The following is a 20,582-nucleotide window of genomic DNA, read 5'->3' on the forward strand; positions in this document are numbered from 1 at the left end:
CATGACTGCAGCGGCCACTATTTAAATTAAGTTCGAAATAGCCCAATTAAGGGCAATTGCAAACAACAGAAACGTAAATCGTCTGCGTTTACTCTGCGTTCGAAGAAATCGAATTCCTTGCTTGACAGATATGGTAACCTTTTTGTATCCAACCCACTAAATGATTCTGCCTTGAATGTAATTTTTTCCTGCTTTAGAAAGTAGACTGCCCTTGCAAAGAAATCGGCTTCGTTCATCAGCCTTTCCAACCAAATTCATCGGTTCCTGGTAACTTGCCCTTCTAAAATATAAATTCGAGTCGCAGATTGAACAGCTACTTTTTCCGAGGCGCAACCACGACTGAGATTTTTAACGACGGAGTACAACAAAACTTTTTATATGCTTTATTCTATGAATATGATTCATTAAGATGTTTTTCAAAAAAATATTTTGTTGACTATTGCAACTAAAAAAAAATATATTAACATCCAGAGGTTACGGTGTTAGTGGCAAAGATTTAGTGCCGTCTTTCGGTCGCCAGTAGCATAAGTACTGAAATAAACGCATAGATAGATTCCGCTTTTAGAGTTAAATTACATCAAGTAATTTAACTCCAAAGTAAGGCGAAATCCAATATGCGACGTGTTTCCTTAATCCTCAGATCCCAATTAATAAGTACATTGCTATACATAAGAGTTCGTAATGTATTTTGGTTACTTGTTTGCTATACTTAGCCAACCGCAGCAGCAAAACATGAATCTCACATAATGATATCGTTTTTTGAATTTCGACTTTATATCAAATAGACCTGGTGAATGATCAAGTCGAATACTATACATATATTACAATAAAAATCTAGGTGGAAGGAAAGATTGACAAAATCGAAGATCATTGATTTTTACTCCTAGGAGTCATCGTATTACACCGTTATCTTATTTTGAAACGTGTGATCATAACAAATGTTGAAGAAAAATATAAACTGTTATCAGTAAATATCTTTAAAATTAAAATAAACGATGAGATCTTGTACGGTTACTTTTACCAAAAAGATATTTGAATCGAATCAAGAAGCTAGCATTTTTCACTGTGCTGCACTTACCTATCTATGATGATTTAGCCGCTAGCGGTTAATCACTTTTCAGAAACAACTCAATACGAAAGGAAAATAAGCTTCATACAAAACGCAACGGCGAATCTACAAATATATTTTATATATAAGAATCTGCTTCATTTTGAGTAATACTTCCATGTACATTTTGAAATATTGAGTAGTTAATTTCGTATCGAGCACTGGATTAGAGAAATTAGGGCAAAACATATTTTTTAAGTTTAAGAAATTTATAAAATCTTCGAAGTTAAGGGCACGACGTACACAATTATACTAGCGTCCATGCTGTCACTGCTCAAGTTTCAACACAATCATCCTTTCGTACAATAAGACGGGTATTGTCATCATCTGTATGTTTTCTTCGTGGCTTGGTTAGCTTTTGGAAAAGTCCCTATGCGGAATCATCCCTAGAATGATTATCGTTTCTCTATTCGTTTAGAAGTATCTTCACCCAAAATTAAAAGACCAGTACAATCTCCTTGTCTCATGCATTTCGAATTCATAATGAACAAAGCGAAATAATAAGCTAAAAAAGCTAACGTTGACTAATTTGTAAAACTTTACAGAAAAACGTTTTTTCTCAAATATGGTCAATTAATCACTTTATGGCATTGATTGGTTGAGAGGTTTCGGTCCCATACATAATCTACAAATGATAATTATGCACGTGCAAGAATTGATCAGACTATCTAGGCCCGTTTTATCTTTCTCACTTTAGGTGTGGTGTTCAGCGCTCGTTGCAATAGTTATCCTCATCTTGTTTGCTTTTCGGTACGCTGATTTACAAAAATGCTGTGTAACGAGAGTCTCAGTCTAGAACTATGAAATCGAACATGATCACTATTCGCCAATAACAGAGTAACACCGCCGAGGAAACATTTCAATTCTTCTTGCAGCCCATCATGCGGACCGCATCAGTTACACAATTTTCGACAATAATCTGCTCAGATATGAACAAGTCGTTAGTTCACAGTACTTCCTAAGCGTATACAACTCTGTGACTTGATAATATCCTCTATTCAGTCTGTCTAATGACAAATTACGAAGCTTCTCTGCTTCTCCAATTAAAACGCGACCTACTTCTTTTGTTTTCAGGGCGCGATCTATCAACGTTATTTAACAAAATAATGTCAGCGTTTTCCGCGCTTGTTGGCTCCAGGTGGCGACTGAAGCTGTAGCGAGTTTCCAAACTGTGTCGCATTGAACGAGGAATTTGCAGCAAACAAATTTGTCGGCCCTACACCAATAGCTGTTTGACTCGTATTCCAACCCCCTCCTGCAAGGAAGAACACGAAAACAAACACGAAAAGACACACGGAGAATTTGATTTTGCGCATATGAAACAGAGACTCTCGCGTACTCGCGTCATAGATTTACGTAAAAATCAACCTAGGTACTGAATTCACTCTAAAAAACTAATGATAACCTAAGTATCTCAGGTACGTTAGGTAGAAAATTAGTATTGCCTATCTATACCAACGCCAACTCATAGGTCGCTTATTATTCTTAACAATTTTTTTCATATGTAAATGCTTTATCTGTAAACCAGCTAGACCTCTAAAGAATCCAATGACCATGTAATTGAATATGAATTTGTTTAATATATATCAGTGCAAAAAACATGGAATGGAAGCGACATTTTCTAAAACGTCTAAACGTTTTCTAAACGAGTGATAGCTCCTTCAAACTGAGTGGACAATATACGGAATCAATTACTCCTCTATATTTTACTCCTATGACCAGTCACTATGTGCCTTGTAATACTGGACTGTCTGTCACAAATTCTTGTTGGATGGTAATCCAAAAAGCATGAATCCAGGTTAATTATTGTTGATGTCGAGGAGCAAAAATTGCTTACCGAAGAGACCAGCGTTTGCTCCTGCTGACGGAACAGTCGATTGGACTGGGGTGAATATTGAGACTACTCCCATGGAACCAGAGGGACCTCCTGATTGGAACGAGCTGTCCAGTCCCGACCGAAGGCTAATATTGTGCAAGGCACTGGCCACCTGCATGGGAAGAACGTACAAGTGCCATGGTCATAAACTGATGCTACAGTGTATATGCTTTGAGATGCAACAAAAGCAAAATTAGAACTTAAAAGTAAAGAACAACGCTCCGAAAATTGGCACGATTAAAAAACAATTATAACAGCAATTCTGTATTTACAAGGTTACAAATTTTTTTGTAACGAAAGAGCCTGTTCTCTACGTAGAGGAGGGACGCACAGAGTCAAATACCAACATCAACATACTTGATTGTGACGGGTGAAGGTGTTGTTTGGTGAAGTGCCAATCCCAATGGGATCGTTTCTGTCGATCTCTAATCTCCTCTTGTCAGGTGAAGGGCCTTTACGTGTTGTCGGAATCTCGAGAGATATTGAAGAACTAGGTCCTGCCAAATTACTTTGTTTTCGCCTTCGTTGATAAAACTCATCGGCATATAGTACCTACAAATATTAGGATTAAAGAAGTAGGATATTAGCAAACAGAATTAAGAAACATATTATATGAACGGTTTCGATTTGAGTACGCGAGAAAATCATACGGAATCACATAAAGCACTGAAAATGTAGAACAACTGCGATAAAGTTATTATATTGTTACCTTAATCTGTTTTCAATCCCCTCCAAAAATCCCTTTTTCAGCAACCAGAGAAAAATTTATTGTTAAGCTCATTTCTCTCATGTAATGACCTCATACTTACAAGATCATTAAATAGTCACATATTCAGTGGAGTTATCTATTCTACATGAACAATATGGGAAAAGAGTAAGAAGCACACTAATTTCTATCTGATTTAATGTTTTAAATACCTGTTCATGTACATTGTAGATTTGAGCTGCAAGGGTGACGAAGGTTTCATGCAGTCTTTTAACAATCAGTGCTACTTCTGCATTCGTGGGTGGGCAGGCAGCTCCCATCGACCCAAAACCGGATCTCAATGGTTTAAAATGAGCCTGAAGCTCAACCATTTGTTGTCGGTACGTCCGGAGACGCTGATGAAAATACATGACCTGTTAAGGCAGTCGTAGAATTAATTAAAGAAAATCTTTGATATGAGATGTTGTGATAAAGGTATAACAATCTTCGATTTCTCCGATGGAAATCGCACAAGAAATAAATCAGAGATTAAGTTTTTATAACTGAATTATTATAGCTCACAAAGGCTTTTTTGTCAAAAAAATGGACTGGTCGTGAGATTATTCGAACAGGTTGACCCGGCTTAAGTGATTACATACCATATTATTGAAGTATTCAATTTGTTTAGTATCTTCGAACAAAGCCGCGGACCCAGTTCCTCTTAGCTGGCTGGTTTTGCACGCCAGCTTTGAATCTTGACGATCCCTAAGGATTTCGTCCTTTAATTTAACTAATGTACCTCCAATACGCTGCGCCCCTGTCTCGATACGGCCTATTCGCAGTCGTAGCTCTTCAATTTCCGCCTTAATAAGACATTAGTCGAATAAATAATAAAGTTAGCGTATAAAATTACGATTGACAAACGAAAGTCTACGTAAATATAATTTTAAAATAAACATGGCCAGGCATACCTTTTTTAGAAGTTGTATTTACATCAATATTATCATATAACATCATTATATGTTTATATAACGTCAGTGGTCAAATAAAAGATCTGTCCATGCAGACAGGCCAGCTTAAATTCCATCTACAATAAAATACAGTGCGATAATTGAGAATAATATTTTTAACTTCGAGAGATAAGCGAGCGGTTTTAGAAGATTTATACAGGAAATACTTTACGGCCATAAAAAAAGAATACTCAAAACCCTAGAACATTTTAGGACCGTATCGGACGTGCTTACCTGTGTCTTTCCGACGGGGATAAGCGTATCCTTATCCAGTTCATCTCGAATTGCTTTTTGCTGTTGCCGGTGTTTACCCAGCGCCTCTACAAGTTGCTCTAACTCGAGTGGGATTTTCTCATCCCTTACCGTAGCAGGCCTATCGGATACTGTTTGATCTTTGCTTGTGACAGTAACGCTGGCAGCTAAAACACGTACCCAAGATACATACAAATGCATGACATGATTAGAAGTTTTCCGTTTCTTTGATTGAATGGGAAAGGACTAAAATTAGTTAACTGAATGAAAAATAACCTATCAACTTCAGATACAATCCTATCGAAGCTTACACAACTTGAACAATACTATTCGGCCGTCTAAGGCTATTCAACGAGTTGAAAATTTCAATTAAGTTTTAAACAACAAACCGTTGAAAACGCTAAAAATCTACGTTAAATGGCAAACTAATGTTTTTCAAAGGTGGGAGCGCTAGCGGAATCCATCGAAAATTGGTTGAAATACTGGCAAGGAGGCCTTCACCGAAACAACAGAACATTATTGGTAAGATTACTTTAAAAACGAAAACCTGGAGGCAAAAAAAGATCTTAAGTAAAATAAAGCACAGACAATGCACTTACTTTCTGCTCAATACAGGAATCCTGGAAACGTGTATAACACTATGGCAAAAAACTGATAATAAACCACAAAGAAGGTTCAATTCATATGGAAAAAGCGGAGCCCCTCTTATTTACAACTATTACATTGAAAAATCTGCCTGGAACACGCCGTCACCATAGACAAGAAACTTCGGTTATTGCAATAACTCGTTCTAAATGTAGTTACCGATCCTACGATTCTCAAACTACTAATTTGACTATACCAATAGCGTACCGTTGTACCGCCGAAATGTCGTTGCCCAGTGTTCTCATCAATTGCCAATGAATTCTATTACAGCATTGGTTATTGAGAAACAAAAAGTTAATAGCTGAATATTCATACTCAGTAATAAACAAACATTTCTAAACCTATACTTTTAATTCTCTCATAAAACTTAATTAATTTATAGATTCTAGAAAATCCTACAACACTTTCTCCGCTAGTGCCGTATAGTTATTATTTGAATTTTTATTTTGTAATATGTAGCATCATATGTGCATAGACAGCCTAACGTGTAACAATCTATGTGCTTAAATCACCTGCTGACAGCTTTCAATCGTAGTCGTCAGTGTTAGATCTGTATATCTATTTCTGATTGCAGCACCCAATATACCAACTGTACTGAATCCCAACTTGCGCTTTCCACCGTCCAACTCACCACCAGAAGTTGCTATGGTTGTTGCTGGCACTGTGCCTAAGGCCGTGCTAGTAGGGGCGGATGTACTAACAGTAGCAGCAGCAAGGCCTGATATGGTTCCTGTCGGAGTCCCAAAAATCGAAGGCGTTGCACTTACGGAAGTGGCACCACTTGCGACACTAGCCGTTTCTGCACTCGTCGGAGTTGCTGCCACTGCCGTCGTCGTCGTACTCGAGCACACCGTCGTCGTTGCAGCCCCTATTGACAAAACATAACAATAAGAATGAACATAGACACCTTTGAGAGAATGGTAAAAAGAGACTAATTTATGAAACTTGAACCCTGATAAAAATTTGAGCAAACGGAGTCTGAACAACTTCTACGATCAACTTCAACAATTCATTTTCGTTCACCTCATGTACGTAATATGGTAACAAAAGCCGATTTTAGTGAAACTACGTGGTCATATCTGATAATAGCTATTACCCAGATATCAGCTTGTTAAAGATAAAATTTTTTTTTTTAATTCTTAATCCTTGAGTTTGAAAAGTTTAATCGGTGCTCTTGCATCAAACTTTCGCATAATTCTACCACCAAATTAAAGCCAAATACACAGTCAGCTTCAGTAGCTTCATCTCCTTCCATATAACAGAGCCCATAATGTGCAATTAAAAAAAGATTACCAAAGGTGAAGGTTCTTAAAGCAGCTGTTGTTATTGGAGTAGCGGCAGGTGCGACAGTTGTCGTCGCAGACGTAGTCGTTACTGCGACGGGTGCTGTTGGGACCCCAAATGTAAATCCGCTATACGTCGTGGCGGCTGCCGCGGTTGTAGTGATGGTCGCAGAAGCTAAGTAAAACCCATTATTATTATTACTAATTATCATTATTATTACTACTCTACTGTTTGTGCTCTTATACTTTTGTTCCCTTTTTTATTACTTATCGAGATCACAAATCTGTTTCACATTTAGAAGGTCACCTGTCGTTGTTGCCGTCAGGCCCGCAGGCGTAGTTGACGTTATAGCGGCACCAACGCGCAGACTGGGAGTAGAAGTGGTGGCAACCATCGCCGTAGAAGTCGCCAGTCCGCTAACCGCATTTGCTAGACCTACTCCGCCAAGTATTGAAGAGGCGGCAGTCGTAGCTGTTGTTCCGGCCGTGGGAGCAACGGTCGCGGCTGTCGTTGGTGTCCCAAAACCAGTGAAACTGGTAGTGAGTGTTGGTTTCGTCGTTACTGCGCCTAACCCAGTGCCGCCAAGCGCATTAGCTGAAGCTGCTGATGTTGTTGTCGGTGTGGCTGAATTAAGGCCGAACGACAGTGAACTAATAGTCGCAGAAGCAACAGCAGTGGTTGTCACAGTTGACGTTCCGAATGTGAAACCTCCGGCTGCAGGAACAGCCGGCGTCGTCGTGACTGTAGCAGTCGTCGCCTGGGCAGGCGTACTAAAAGAGAAACCAAGTGTGGGAGCGGTGGTAGTTGCTGATAGACCGAACATCCCTGTGGCTGTCGTTGTCGGAGCAGCTGGAGCATTGCTTACCTGCGGCTGCACAGGCGTATTGCCTGAATAAATAGGAGCATAATAAAGACAGGATAAGACAAGCTTATGCTGCCGGATTCTATGATGAGGCAGAGGTGTCGAAATTATTGAACGTAGGAAAGATATCCAATGAACACTACTAACAAACAAAAACTACGAAACCACGTACCGAATGAGAAACCGCCGGTAGCTGTAGCAGGTGCCGCGGCGGTGGTGCTAATAGCTGGCGTTGAAAAACCCCCGAAAGACGAAAGGGATGCAGTCGTCATTGTACTCGGGGTGCCAAAGAAACCTGAGCTTATTCCTGTGGTCGCAGGAGCTGCTTGCCCAAATGAGAATGCAGTGGTTGTCGTGGGTGCTGCGCTGGCAGCCGGTTGCCCTACCATTGTCCGGATGTATAGAACAAGAAATAGACATCAAACGGATACTTCCAATAGAGTTGCGCATATATCTAGATAAGCTTCTTCACATTTCATTATGAAATAAAAAAGCTATATATTGAAATTTCATCTTTTGTTTGCTCTTGGACGGCTGCTAAGTGATTCTAATTAAGATTTTCTCTCAATCTAATTCACACAATTTAATGGCAATTTTAAAATAGGCTCTCACAAATTGTTCGCAAATTTGTACATTTACTAACGTATAAGCTTCGAGTCTATTTAAACACAACTCCAAATATAACAATAGAAGCAGTTTCAAAATCTTTTTTACCTTATTTATTGTTAACCACCGTACGGACTGTGTTTGACTAGGCGCCTATGGCACCTCCTAGTCGAATGTTCTATTCAACGGACGCGTTTACGATCTTTTTTTTACATGTGGGCTTCAACAAAAACTTTTTCAGCATAATCTTAATACGTCCTAGAAACGTGGCTTTTGGTTGTAACCTTGCGACATTAACAAAGAACAATTAAAACTAACACCAAAATTGCAGATGTCCGAAATTGACCTGAATTCAACTGCAACAAAGCCAGCTGTCCTTCTGGTATCTCATCATACAGTTATAAAAATACAATATAAAAATGTAAGACCAAAGCTCTGGAGCTAATTTTGAGATGTCTTGAAAATGAGACCATTTTACCTGAATATTATTTATAGACTATAGGATGGCATACAAGAATATAATACCTTGGCGAAGTTAACCGATTCTGCGCTGATAAAAAAAACTGAAGGCATCGGTTATTTAGTAACAGCTCCATTTAGCGCTTCAGTTGGTTCAACTTGTAGCTCATTTTATATCTAGGAGTGAGCGCCGCACGAAAATTCTACAAGCCTCTATAGTAAAATTTGCAGTATAGATATACTTGTCAAACATCCATTAGACACTGGAGATACTCGTGTCTAATGAATGTTTGAATTCTCATGTGAGCCCTTTCACTGTACCAACGTTAATCTAGCAGTTACAAAGTCACCACAGCTTACGTTACGTGATATGTACAAGTACAGGAGCTATGAGCAACTACAATACGCACCAAAACTGAGACCTGCCGGCGCCGCGGACACGGCCGGCGTAGCGGGAGACTGACCAAAGGAAAACCCACTTGGAGTAGGAGCAGTAGAAGCTGGTTGACCGAAATTCAGTGGTGTTGTCTGAGGGGCGCTGGTTGCGGTGGTGTTGCTTCCAAAGGAAAACGCGCTAGTCCCAGTGGTCTGGCCAAAGGCTGATGCACCTGTTGGCGCTGCTGATACCTGGGTCTGGCCGAATGCTGGGCTCTGACCAAATGCCGACATCGTTTGACCTGTGGGCTGACCAAAAGCTGTGGTTTGGACACCTGATGTTGCCGGTTGACCAAACGAAAAAGTCGATGAGGCCTGGCTTACCGGTTGCGCTACAGAGCCGAACGAGAAGTTCGGCTGCGTCGGAGCCGCCTGCTGTTGTAGAGTTTGTCCGAATGTAAAGGTCGGAGCGGCTGTTGTGCTGCCTGTGGCGACAAAACGGTCAGCACACGGGAGAAAATCAGTAAGAAACGTCAAATTAGATAAGTGCGTTAAATGCCTGGAACAGCTGCCAATTACTCCTTTCAGAATAGGCATGAGATAATCGGTGTATGACACTAGAGCAAAAACGATATATGTACCAAACGCTGGAGCAGTTGAAGCCGCAACACCCGGTGCGCCAAAAGCACTTGTTGTAGTCGATCCCCCGCCAAAGGTGAAGTTCGATGCGGTTCCGCTGGCTGGTGTCTGCTGCTGCTGTTGCGTCTGACCAAATCCGCCAAACGAGACCGCCGGTTGAGTACCAAATACCAAACTCGAGCCAAACGGTGAAGTCGCAGTTTGTCCTAAACGGCGGTAAATACACAGAAAGTATTCATAGCTCACTTTGAAATTATGCGGGACTTGTATTCTTATTTTCTATATATTAGATACAAGTTAAGCTTGAGTCGCAATACGGACCCCAAATTAGTGCGTCTGTAGCTTCACAAATTATCAATTTATCTGGGTTTTAGGTACCATGAGAACAACAAAGCTTCTTTCTTACCAAAACCAGGCGTTGAAGACTGCTGAGTAGGGGTCCCAAAAGTCGGCGCGCTAGGCAATTGACTGGATCCGAATGTGGGTGTCACAGTAGCTCCGCCAGGAGTTGAGAATGCGCCGAAGCCACCTGTTGTGGCAACAGCGCCCGTGGTGGACGGAGTACCGAACGGATTGGCGTTAGGAGCTGTTCCGGCGGTCGCCGACCCAAACGTGAAATTAGTGGAGGGTGCAGACACGGCAGGTTGGCCGAAGGCTGAACCAGCAGTACTTGTGCTTAATTTATTAATAGACACAAAAGTAAAAAATATTATTGTTTTAAATTTGCAATGCTCAGATTCGTCGAGGTTGTTCTGCTCATGAAGCATAAATGTATAACGTTGTAAGGTATAACAGGTACAAATTGCTTATTTTAATCATCGTTCACATTTATGAACCCCCCACATTATTATGATGAATAAATGGACCAATCAATAAAATAAAATAATAATTAATAAATGATCATTAGGAGCCAAAGTCTCAACGGCTATTTTTCAAATAAAAGTTACTTTCTAACTTTCCCAAAACGTATGTGTGTGTATATATACAAGTGTTGAACTATAATGATGCTGTGTATTTAGAACATATTTGGATGTTGTATATGTCATAAAAGATTCCAAAAAGTCTCCTTCGTGATATTGTGCTCTCTCTCTATTGTGAAATTCCCGAAATATTTTTCGGTCTCAAATTCCTTCGTCTTTCTTTAGTTGTCTGTCATAGTAACTTCTGTATTCCTGACATATATTATGTCACTGAACACTGGTTTTTGCCTCAGATGGTTACAAACATCATCTGGTGCAACTACCTATGGTGTTATCATAATCCAGCTTTATCGTGTCTATCATCCAACGAAGTTCTACTGTTGTTAACGTATTGTCGATTATTCATCCAAGTGGCTCGCCGTTTGCGGTTATAATTATTAGTAGATGACACCAAACGAAAAGATATTTCGAAGGCAGGTAGCTAGAAAAATGTGGCTGTTTACAAAATAATTTCATAAAAAATTCACTTTATAAGCGATAAGAGTGTCGATTTTAAAGATATGATTGAATTATAATAAAAAAGATTTTTCTTTTACGTTACCGAATGGCTAGAAGAAAGCATGTCACGTCACAGCACGTACGGTGTCGGTACATTGTCTTCCCAGTTAACCCAATTTTCTTATAGTATTGGAATACATGATAAACGCTTATCGATGACAGTGCTTATTACCTCAAACCCGAAATGAGATATTCGCGGTAACTCCGCGCTTGTTAGGATGATACCTAGAATTTGGGCGCTTTCACTTACTTCGAGCCGAAAGAAAATCCAAAACCTCCACTGGCAGGCGGCTGTGAACCACCAAAATTAAACCCCGCCATCACCAGCTACTTCTGTCACCAAATATCAATGATGCGGAATTCGGCGTTGTCAAACCCGCAAATTTACACACTTCACCGCTTTACGCAATCGAACGAACAGAACATACACTGATGAGGTAACCCGCGTGCGCAAAACGAAAACAATGATGAATGAATCCATTTACCAGGTTTGGCGCGTAACGGGCGGCCCGGCGAAATTCGAATAGACACAAGGCGGAGCTATTGGCATAAACGCGCCGTCATACATTTCAACCTGAGACTTCTGTATGGAAGTAACAGTTCGCAACAAAAAAGAAAGCGACAAACTTAGCTATTCGCCAGATACATTTTCTAGATATATACTGTCCGTTTTTTTCCGTAGATAGTTCAGATTCACATAAATCATAGTTAATTATGAAGCGGAGATAAGGTATGTTACAAGTTCCTCATGAAAAGCTATTCTTGCGTCGTCTTCTATGCTTTTTATTTTCTGTTAAAGACGATGCCTGTGTATCATATTATATTTTGCCAGACCCACGTGATGTTCTTAGCGTACAGTATAAAAACAGTAGCATATGTAGCGTACCACTAAACGATCCAACATAAATAATTCGATACATCGTCAGTATGTTACGAAAAATGTCAATTACTGTGAAATATAGAAAGGTTTGTTTATCTATAATTTAGAGATCATTTATCGACATGTTTATAAATAGAAGTATTAGTTCGACGGTACACACCGACATTCCGGATACTTTTATAACGATTTTGCTTTAGAGCATCATCACAGTCGTGCTTTTCACGTCATTTTAAAGTATCGAACTCCAACAGGTTTGTTACTTAAGAAAGTATATCTTCGAGAGAGATATCAATCAATAAATCTCCAAGAGAAGTTGTACGACTTAAGCAAAAGGATTTCTTTTGAGAAACGCATCTGCTATATATATATATATATATATGTTGCTGTTATATATATATATATAACAGCAGCCGTATGAATCCGGTACAAGCAGCCTCTTTATTTATCCCCATATTAGATATTTATCTTTATCCCGTCCGATTTCCGCCGCGTAATATTACTAATACGGTACTGAACACGCTGTATCATAATTAAATGGTAGTCTTTGTTGGTTTCTCTTCACCAATAATTTATTGTTTTAGCTAAATAGCATTGGTCATCTCAACATACCTACCACTCTCACGAGCCAAGTCCAATTGATTAATTAGACTTCGAGATAATTTTGTATAATCAATTTTGTATAATTTATAGTGGTTGTAGTTCGATTGCGCAAGATCTTCATTATCGATTTTTGGATCGTTTTAGACAAGTATCAGTTCAAAGACACGTATAAATCTGGCCAGTTTACCTGCTTGATAGTCACAATTCGGTCGGAACCACCATGGCTAAGTTATACAAGTGGCTTGGCGTATTCGTAGCCAACGTTATCTCCTGGACAAGCGTCTATGTACAGGCGAGTGATTATTACATGGATACGTGAACCAGCTGTCCGATATTCTCATTTATCTATTTGTTAATTTCACTTTCCCGCCACATGTTGCGTCGTCAAAAGTCGTTGTGAAAGTCAAACTCATGACCCCTTACGACTATGAAAGAAATAATTAAATCACACACAACTGTTTTTCTGTGGTTAAGTGGAACTTCATCGATTTTCCGAGTGTTTAAAACCGTTAGCTGAACCTTCCTGTATATTTCAAAGGAAGTGGTGGCAATGTAAATGATGGCCACGTAAACCACCGTTCTAACTCTTGTTACGTTACGTTATGTTTTTCATCTGACAACAATTCTACCTAAACAGGAGAAAGTAGTTCTAATATCATAGAAGATGTCCCTCTTCGTACTTCTCATAAGCATAGTATATATAACCAGGTGCAATAACCAGCAGTACTGTGTAAACGGTAACTCTTTTAACTCTTTTTATTGAAAAAAAAAACCCGATAATGTCCAAATGTTTATTTTTGCGAGTTTGCCGAGACGTTTGGTTGAGTTGTCACCGAGTCTTCGAACAATGTATTTCCCGACCATCACCGAACGCAATAAGTTAATTTTGAAACAACACCAACTGAGTAAATCCATTGGCAATTACGTTCTGCAACTAGTACAAACATTACTAGTTTTGAAAATTCAAATGTACAGTGAAATTTAATTTTTCATTAGTAATAACCGTAAAAAATAATGCCATATAGAAAACTACATTGCCGCTTTTACCGTATGTAGTCACCATGGCAGGACATTATGAGAAATGGCACCGTAGGACCCAATAATAATAAATGTGATCAATAACAATAGAATAAAAATGGTTTGAAAGATTTGATTTGCATTGTCTTATTTGTGTTGTAGTCCTTACGTATAGCACTATGGTCTTTTTTCTTAATTTTGCCAGGTGTCGCAGCTGTACAGTAACTACATGGAACGAAAAACGCTAGTCACGCAACAGGAAATACCCAACAAAGAACTCCAATTTCCGAGCGTTACGACCTGTGTCGACTTCTGGTAGAATTTAGGAATACTTAAGGCACTATAACGTGTAATTAGTTAAGTCGATCTAGGTATTCGTTTTGCATTTCATGAGAGTAGTAGTACGGCAGAGTCTCTTGAACTCTATTTCGTCACCCATCAATCCATATGTGTCAGGATGAAAAGTGTACTCACTGCTAAATTACGGGTATGTCTCTAGGATATATGTAGAGAACTTACCAAAGCTTTAAAATCGTCAATATAGGCTGAATAAAGGATCGTATCTATAATTTTTAGAGTGCAGAGGAAGTGTGAGGCAAGAGAATATTGGTAGAAAGACACTTTATAGAACACTATTCTAAAAGCAACGCGTTTCATCCTATATTTCAGGACAAACAAAACTCGCTTGTGTGAACTGTACCCCAAAAATTGCACAAAAAAGGCTATGGTAAGTTGAAAAGTATATGCACAAATGCCCGCGCAACTCAGATATGCAAGGAATTCACAGAACTTAACTGAAGATACGAAAACGTTCAATGCGGCGAACAATTCTTGCCTTATCTCTATAAGTTTTAATCAATTATGTCTTTTTCAGACAATCGTTATGTACGCCTTCTTTCAGCAAAGTATTCGGCCAGAGCTTCGCTCCGAGACTGCTTTCTCGTGCGTAATAGTGTTTATTTGTCTACTGAAATAAAAGCTCTAGTATTCCCCAATCAATGGGGAATAGAAGTATCTTTATTTGAAGGCTACGCGGCGATAACTGCAAAGGAGACGTGATACCGTTAATATTAGCGGCATCGTTCGTTCTTTCTCGTCTCGTGTGTGCGCATTTATGTTAATATGAAGCCAGACTGCGATGCACGTATCTAACCTCACAATAATTGTTGACCATTTATATTACAGTCCGAACGAGCTGTATAGATGTCGCCTTTCATCGTGTGATCCTGAGTGTCACGAAACTGTGGACTGTACACCATTGTGAGACATTAATGATCGCGTCTAGCAGACCACTAACCCATAATAAAATGTTTGACAAAACCATTGATACGCATTGTTAAGTTCGAAAAGAGACTAACTGAGACTAGCTAATAAAAATCCAATATTCTGCTATAACAGATAGTATAATGCCAACATTTGCTTAGCTTAACCATAAAAATACTTCGCGTTGTATGCATTTTATTGTGATTTTATGAAGATCGCGTAAAGGAGGCTTACCTTTTTCATAATAGTACGTTGAATAAGTATCTACTTTTATACGTGCAAAGTAACGAGGAAATGCTTGTTGTTTTAGTCTACAAATGACTACATTCAGACGCCCTCTGCAGATGTGCTACACGTTAGATATTCATCGCTATGGGCCACTGCTCAATTGTGGCCACCCTTCGACTTACGGTATGCTGTATTATATAACATGGCAATAAGCTAAGAATATTTGACTAGTTATTGTCCACGTATTCGTTTCAAACAGAGCAGCTTTTACAGGCACCGTCCCGTACCCTTTCACAAACTTAAAGGCAGACAACGGCAAAACAAGAATGATATTACATCAGAGTTTTTCGGCCAATTTGACCTTCATTCACGCGGTGCCCTTCATATGCCCTTACAATTAAATCGTGTGTCAGCATTGATTTTTGCAAGCGCATTTTTCTACTTGACTTCTATCATGTTTGTACCCTTTTTTTTTTTTAATTACATCTTTTACAGAATTGGAGCTATTTGGACAGATGCGTCCAGAGCGTACTATGGAATTGGTCCGTACGGACCGTATACCCTTAATCGTCCTAGAGAGCGGTGTTGTTCCTATGACAGAGAGCGTTCAAATCGATCTTCGGAGAGGCTTTCGTCACACGATAGCTCTAAAACAGCAGGTGGTGGAGGGTGTGCCTCTTCCCTACAACTTCGCTTGTGTCGATTACAGGACAATGGGACCGCAGGTAGAAATATCACAACAGAACCTAACTTCCTGAACAAACATTAAGATAACTCGCATGTGCAGTTTTTCATAATTGACAACAATATTATTGACCGTTGGTTATTTGATGCTGGATTGTAAAAGATAAACATATGCAATTAGTAACGTATGTTAACTTGTTTGGAAATATGTTTATGACAGCTTTACTTCACTAAGTCAGACAGCCTTTGAGTCAAATTCAGACGCACGCTTATACAAAAAAGTACTGAGAAACTTTTCTGCAAGTTGTGCACGCTCAGTTATATTACGTCAAATATTACAATTGATCATCCGTGAGCCAAGCCGTTTTAGCGGTGCTACGTCAAGTCGCAAAGACCTTTGTTTTTTACATGATGATAGAGCATAGAGTGAGTGAAGCAACATGATGCAATTAGCCTTTTACTGAAAAGCTCAAATTCTAAAAAATTATATTCTACATTCGGTACAGTGTTAAATCTTATTATCCATTTAATTCGAGCAGCGTTCTATTTAGTTTGACGAATAAGTGTTTATATTTTGTTTGGCTAAATAGGTGAGCAAATCCGTTTGAGAAGTGTCCGAAAATGGCATATAATGGATAGCTCAGTTTAAATAAAGCCTCTAATTGGTACAGATTGGGTATAATTAAGAGAAAGAGCATGAAGCGGGCATTTCTATTTACACTAATTGCAGGATTTCTTCAACGGCGGCATTCATACGATGGAGTCTTGCCTTCAAGAATGCGTCATTTCGGTCGAGCTAGAAATGTGCAATTGCTTGTCTTATGGCCATGAATTCATTGCGAACTATGCACCCCACTATACTATCTGCTCGGACGCCTCAAAGGGCATCGAATACTGTAGAGATCTCGTGGTCAAATCGTTAAAGTACAAACATTGTTTGGAGAAATGCCGCGCATCATGCCGGTAAGTAGAAGACAAGGTGTCCTTCTTTATTCCGATTAGCTTAGCCAAATCATATATATTATTAGGACGTCACTTAATGTCAACTAATCATTCCAGTTCAGTGGTCACAATTTGCTGAATTTTATCCGCTTTTTTTTTATAGAGCTGACGAATGGTAGGGGTTGTCTAAAACGTACAGGTCATATCCCAATGACAACTGTTTTTCGACCCGCAGCGAACTTCGGTACGATCTCCGTCTGGCAAGAATATCCGAGATGCGCGAGTTCCCACCACGACAACGAGATTTTTCATTTGAGGTCACGCTTAGGTTTGCCACCAACAGGGTTGAGCACCTGAAATATCATCCTTTTGTTACGGTACGCACTGACAGGTGGCCTCAAACATGAGTAGGGTGAAAACGTATTATTATTATTATACTTCTTAAACGAGACAAAGATGTCATTCAATAATCTATTCCAAGATTAGAACATACAATATTGCCACGAATTTCCGCTCTAAAGATATCAAACACCATATATACAGCATGTGTCACTGCAGATGGTTTCAAGTAAATTCAGCAAATATCATATACAGTTACGATTCAATTCATGTTGATTGAAATGCATCATTGTTGTTGTATAGCAGTAGCGGAAGCTATTTCTTTCTGCTTATTACAGTACGAGAGTGTCGTAGCGTGTCTTGGAGGGAGTTTTGGTGCGTGCATTGGCATACCGTTGGTGACCGTGGCTCTGCGGAGCATTGAGCCGATACTCTCACTAATTAAGAGATTACGCCAAACGTTCAGCAAATAGTGAACATTCACCAAAAATTCGCTCGAATCGAGCGAAGGAAGCTGCAAGATTGATATTACGGCTTTTGTAACCTGTTTCATTGCTCCCCCAAAAAACTGGAGTTATCGCCTCTGTCGCTTTGTTGTTTACACAATGCAACATCTATTGTTTGATTAGAAGGGTTGTAACTTATCTACACTTGCTAAAATGGTTAGGTGACGGGGAGAAGCGTGTAGCGGAAATGGGCACCGTCTGTGTTGTTCCCAGCGAAACCTTCTTTTTATGTCCATTTACCAGTCTACATTCATAATTGATTTTGGAGTAGAATTATATGTGAACGAAACACGAAATTGTTGTATACATAGTTCGCATTATCGTATTCTATTATATATTGCTTTCAACAGATCAGTAACAAGGAAGAACAACGAAAAACAAGAACTGCAGTTAGCAAATACATATGGTGTGTATATAGCCCATTAGTATCGAACAACCGTACTTAGGTGTGTACATACACGCACTTGAGGTAGTTTTTTATTTTGTACGCTTTGTGTGATTTTTTATGTGGCTACAGTTTGCACATCGACCACTTTTAAGGGACAAGAAAAAGGGCTAGGCCATTTTCATTGTTAAATGCGAATCACACTTTTGTCGGTCAACCAGTCCGACCCTTACTGTGTTACGTTCTAACATTCTTGAATGAATTAGCTATTCACCTAGTCGCAGTTACTATATATATGTTTCATAATAAGCAAATGCGTAAAATTAGGTTTCATGATTTCTTTTATTAACCAAAACCTTTTTCGTGTCCGTATAAAGCCATACCTAGAAATTTACTCTTCTATTATATTTTACATATGTTTTAAACCAAGCTTTGGTAACTTAGATGGGTAATTTGCTCAAATAGCTTTTGTGGATCGTCGACTGAAAAACGCTGAAACAATTGCTTTGGCCCTGCGGACCCCCACAGGGTACAGGTGGGTCCGGTAAGTTTCGTGCCTATATACCTCTTAAAAGGCAATTAGATGGAGAAGACAGGCTGACCTGCTATAAGCTCTTTTGGAAGACTCTCTATAGAAAAGATTCTAAGCCGCCCCGTTCTGAGGTCTATGTACCCAATTCATTTGCGCGCATTTATAAAACGAAATAATAACTAAAATACAGTGGTTTGACATAATGCGCTCTAAAACCATTCTACATGTAGATATGAGCTTGCGGGTCTAAGGTAAGATAATTTTGTTAGGTATTCGCAATTTGTAAAATTATCAAGAACTAAATATTCACTCCAGAAATCCTACCATACGGAGTCAAAAAAGAAGTCAGTTTTTTTAGTGCAATTTCCTTAGTTGTGACATTGGTAAATTCGCTTTGCAGATACATGCATTTGTAAACACAAGGTATATCATCTGTAAGACATATGCTAGAGTGACCGTCGCGTATAAGGGGCGTAACATGTTTGTTTTCAATCAAAACTAGCACAAAAATTAATGATTACATCGATACTTATTATCTAACAGCCACGATACGTTTATTACTTGGAGGTGAGGTCGGCTCATTAAACAACGAATGCTTTCATAATCTCTGGGTGAAAAACCTGTTCGTCGGCCTTGTAGCTCGCGGGCCTTCGTCGCGGCTAACGCCATACCGAAGAACTCAAACCTCTGTCTCGTGAGAATCTGAAATGTAATTCTGAACAAGCACCGATGTCGTTGGCAAACCATTTCTTCCACGGTCTGAATATACAAAGACTGACTGGCTCGTTTAGTCGATATTCTAACGAACTTCGCAATCATATTTACGAGAATCACGAATTGAAAGAACACCTTGTCATCTCAGCATCCCTACATGTCTTCTTATTATAATAATAAACTAGTTTTTAGGATTATACCTACACATTATACGGATGCGTTACTTGAAACTACGAACTCAACTGCGTTTAACTGTTCTTATGTTTCTGTATGCTCTGAATATTATGGGAGAAAGTAATACTTTTGCATTTAACATTTGCTATGATCTTTTGACCGCCATGCTGATCTTAAAAAAAGAAGTATGCTTAATATAACGAATATTCATCTATTATTAATAATACTTTATTACATTAAAAAGTCGATTGACCTGGAGCTTGTTTTTCCGTAGGTGCAATATCAGCATACGTCAGTTGGCGTTGGTGTTTTTTCTTGGAGCTTCAAGGAGAATTTTATGAACGGACCTATTCTCGAGCATGTGCACCTCGTAGCAAATCTGATATACAAGTAGAAATCCTTTTTAGCTAAGTCAACCGGTGAATCACCCAGTCTTCATACAGCCACCACTGGGAACTGAATAGCGTTGTTCTACTAAAGACACTCTCTACCGAAAATTGTTTGGGGAGAATTAAACTCAATTATAGACATTGAAAAATTATCGCTTAAGGATACGATGGTCGACATGTTTAAATCTATGATTTGATAGCGCCTTTGTTGAGCCAATAGAAGCGTAAAAAATACTGAAACCACATTGATGTCCGTGGTTGGACGTACAACTGCCCCAAATCTCAGTGAAATATCGTCAGAGATCTGCGAACGAGCTTCGATCACTCGGATTCAAGTACTATTGAGTGGTTTAATTTGAGGTGCAACCTCGATGGGTACAGGATTTATGCTTCCTGGATTTGAATCAGAAAAGGCCATCAATCGTCCAACCTAGCGGGTTCAACTTAGTATAATAGAATAGAGATGCTGTGAGAAAAGAAGGACGCAATTTGAGTTAAAGCCTTCATTGGTGATCAATGTTGTATTCTGGTTTTGAATACCGATCGTAGGCGACGTACAAACAGGTTTTTGTGAGCTCTCTATAACTTGGACGGGTTTGCTAAACTGAATGTTAGCAGGGCTTTCTTGAGCTATTAGTATTGTACTTAAG

General features: G+C 39.2%; 2 protein-coding genes across 3 annotated transcripts; one reads left to right on the top strand and one right to left on the bottom strand.

Annotated features, from left to right (window-relative positions):
• Positions 1–1,154: 1,154 nt before the first annotated feature.
• LOC111262350 (uncharacterized) lies at positions 1,155–11,695 on the bottom strand. The gene is made up of 14 exons (XM_022836544.1): positions 11,530–11,695; positions 10,208–10,476; positions 9,804–10,007; positions 9,198–9,647; positions 7,895–8,104; positions 7,167–7,748; positions 6,870–7,034; positions 6,208–6,444; positions 4,914–5,098; positions 4,329–4,532; positions 3,903–4,103; positions 3,342–3,536; positions 2,946–3,096; positions 1,155–2,363 (listed from the first exon to the last, which is right to left on the bottom strand). The coding sequence occupies exons 1-14, from the start codon at positions 11,598–11,600 to the stop codon at positions 2,218–2,220; spliced, it is 3,270 nt and encodes a 1,089-aa protein (XP_022692279.1). The 5' UTR covers positions 11,601–11,695; the 3' UTR covers positions 1,155–2,217.
• A 1,454-nt stretch (positions 11,696–13,149) lies between these two features.
• LOC111262354 (uncharacterized) lies at positions 13,150–19,574 on the top strand. 2 transcript variants are annotated; one of them, XM_022836553.2, is made up of 10 exons: positions 13,150–13,227; positions 13,982–14,091; positions 14,446–14,503; positions 14,651–14,718; positions 14,962–15,036; positions 15,350–15,450; positions 15,763–15,992; positions 16,682–16,914; positions 17,129–17,270; positions 17,571–19,574. In XM_022836553.2, the coding sequence occupies exons 2-10, from the start codon at positions 14,006–14,008 to the stop codon at positions 17,703–17,705; spliced, it is 1,128 nt and encodes a 375-aa protein (XP_022692288.1). In that variant the 5' UTR covers positions 13,150–13,227; positions 13,982–14,005; the 3' UTR covers positions 17,706–19,574. The 2 variants fall into 2 exon arrangements, with proteins under 2 accessions (XP_022692288.1, XP_022692286.1); XM_022836551.2 differs by having other exon boundaries at positions 13,156–13,496.
• The last annotated feature ends 1,008 nt before the right edge of the window (positions 19,575–20,582 follow it).

The sequence above is a fragment of the Varroa jacobsoni genome, unplaced genomic scaffold (genome assembly GCF_002532875.2).
Source record: "Varroa jacobsoni isolate VJ856 unplaced genomic scaffold, vjacob_1.0 scaffold_655, whole genome shotgun sequence".
NCBI classification, from domain to species: Eukaryota; Metazoa; Arthropoda; class Arachnida; order Mesostigmata; family Varroidae; genus Varroa; species Varroa jacobsoni.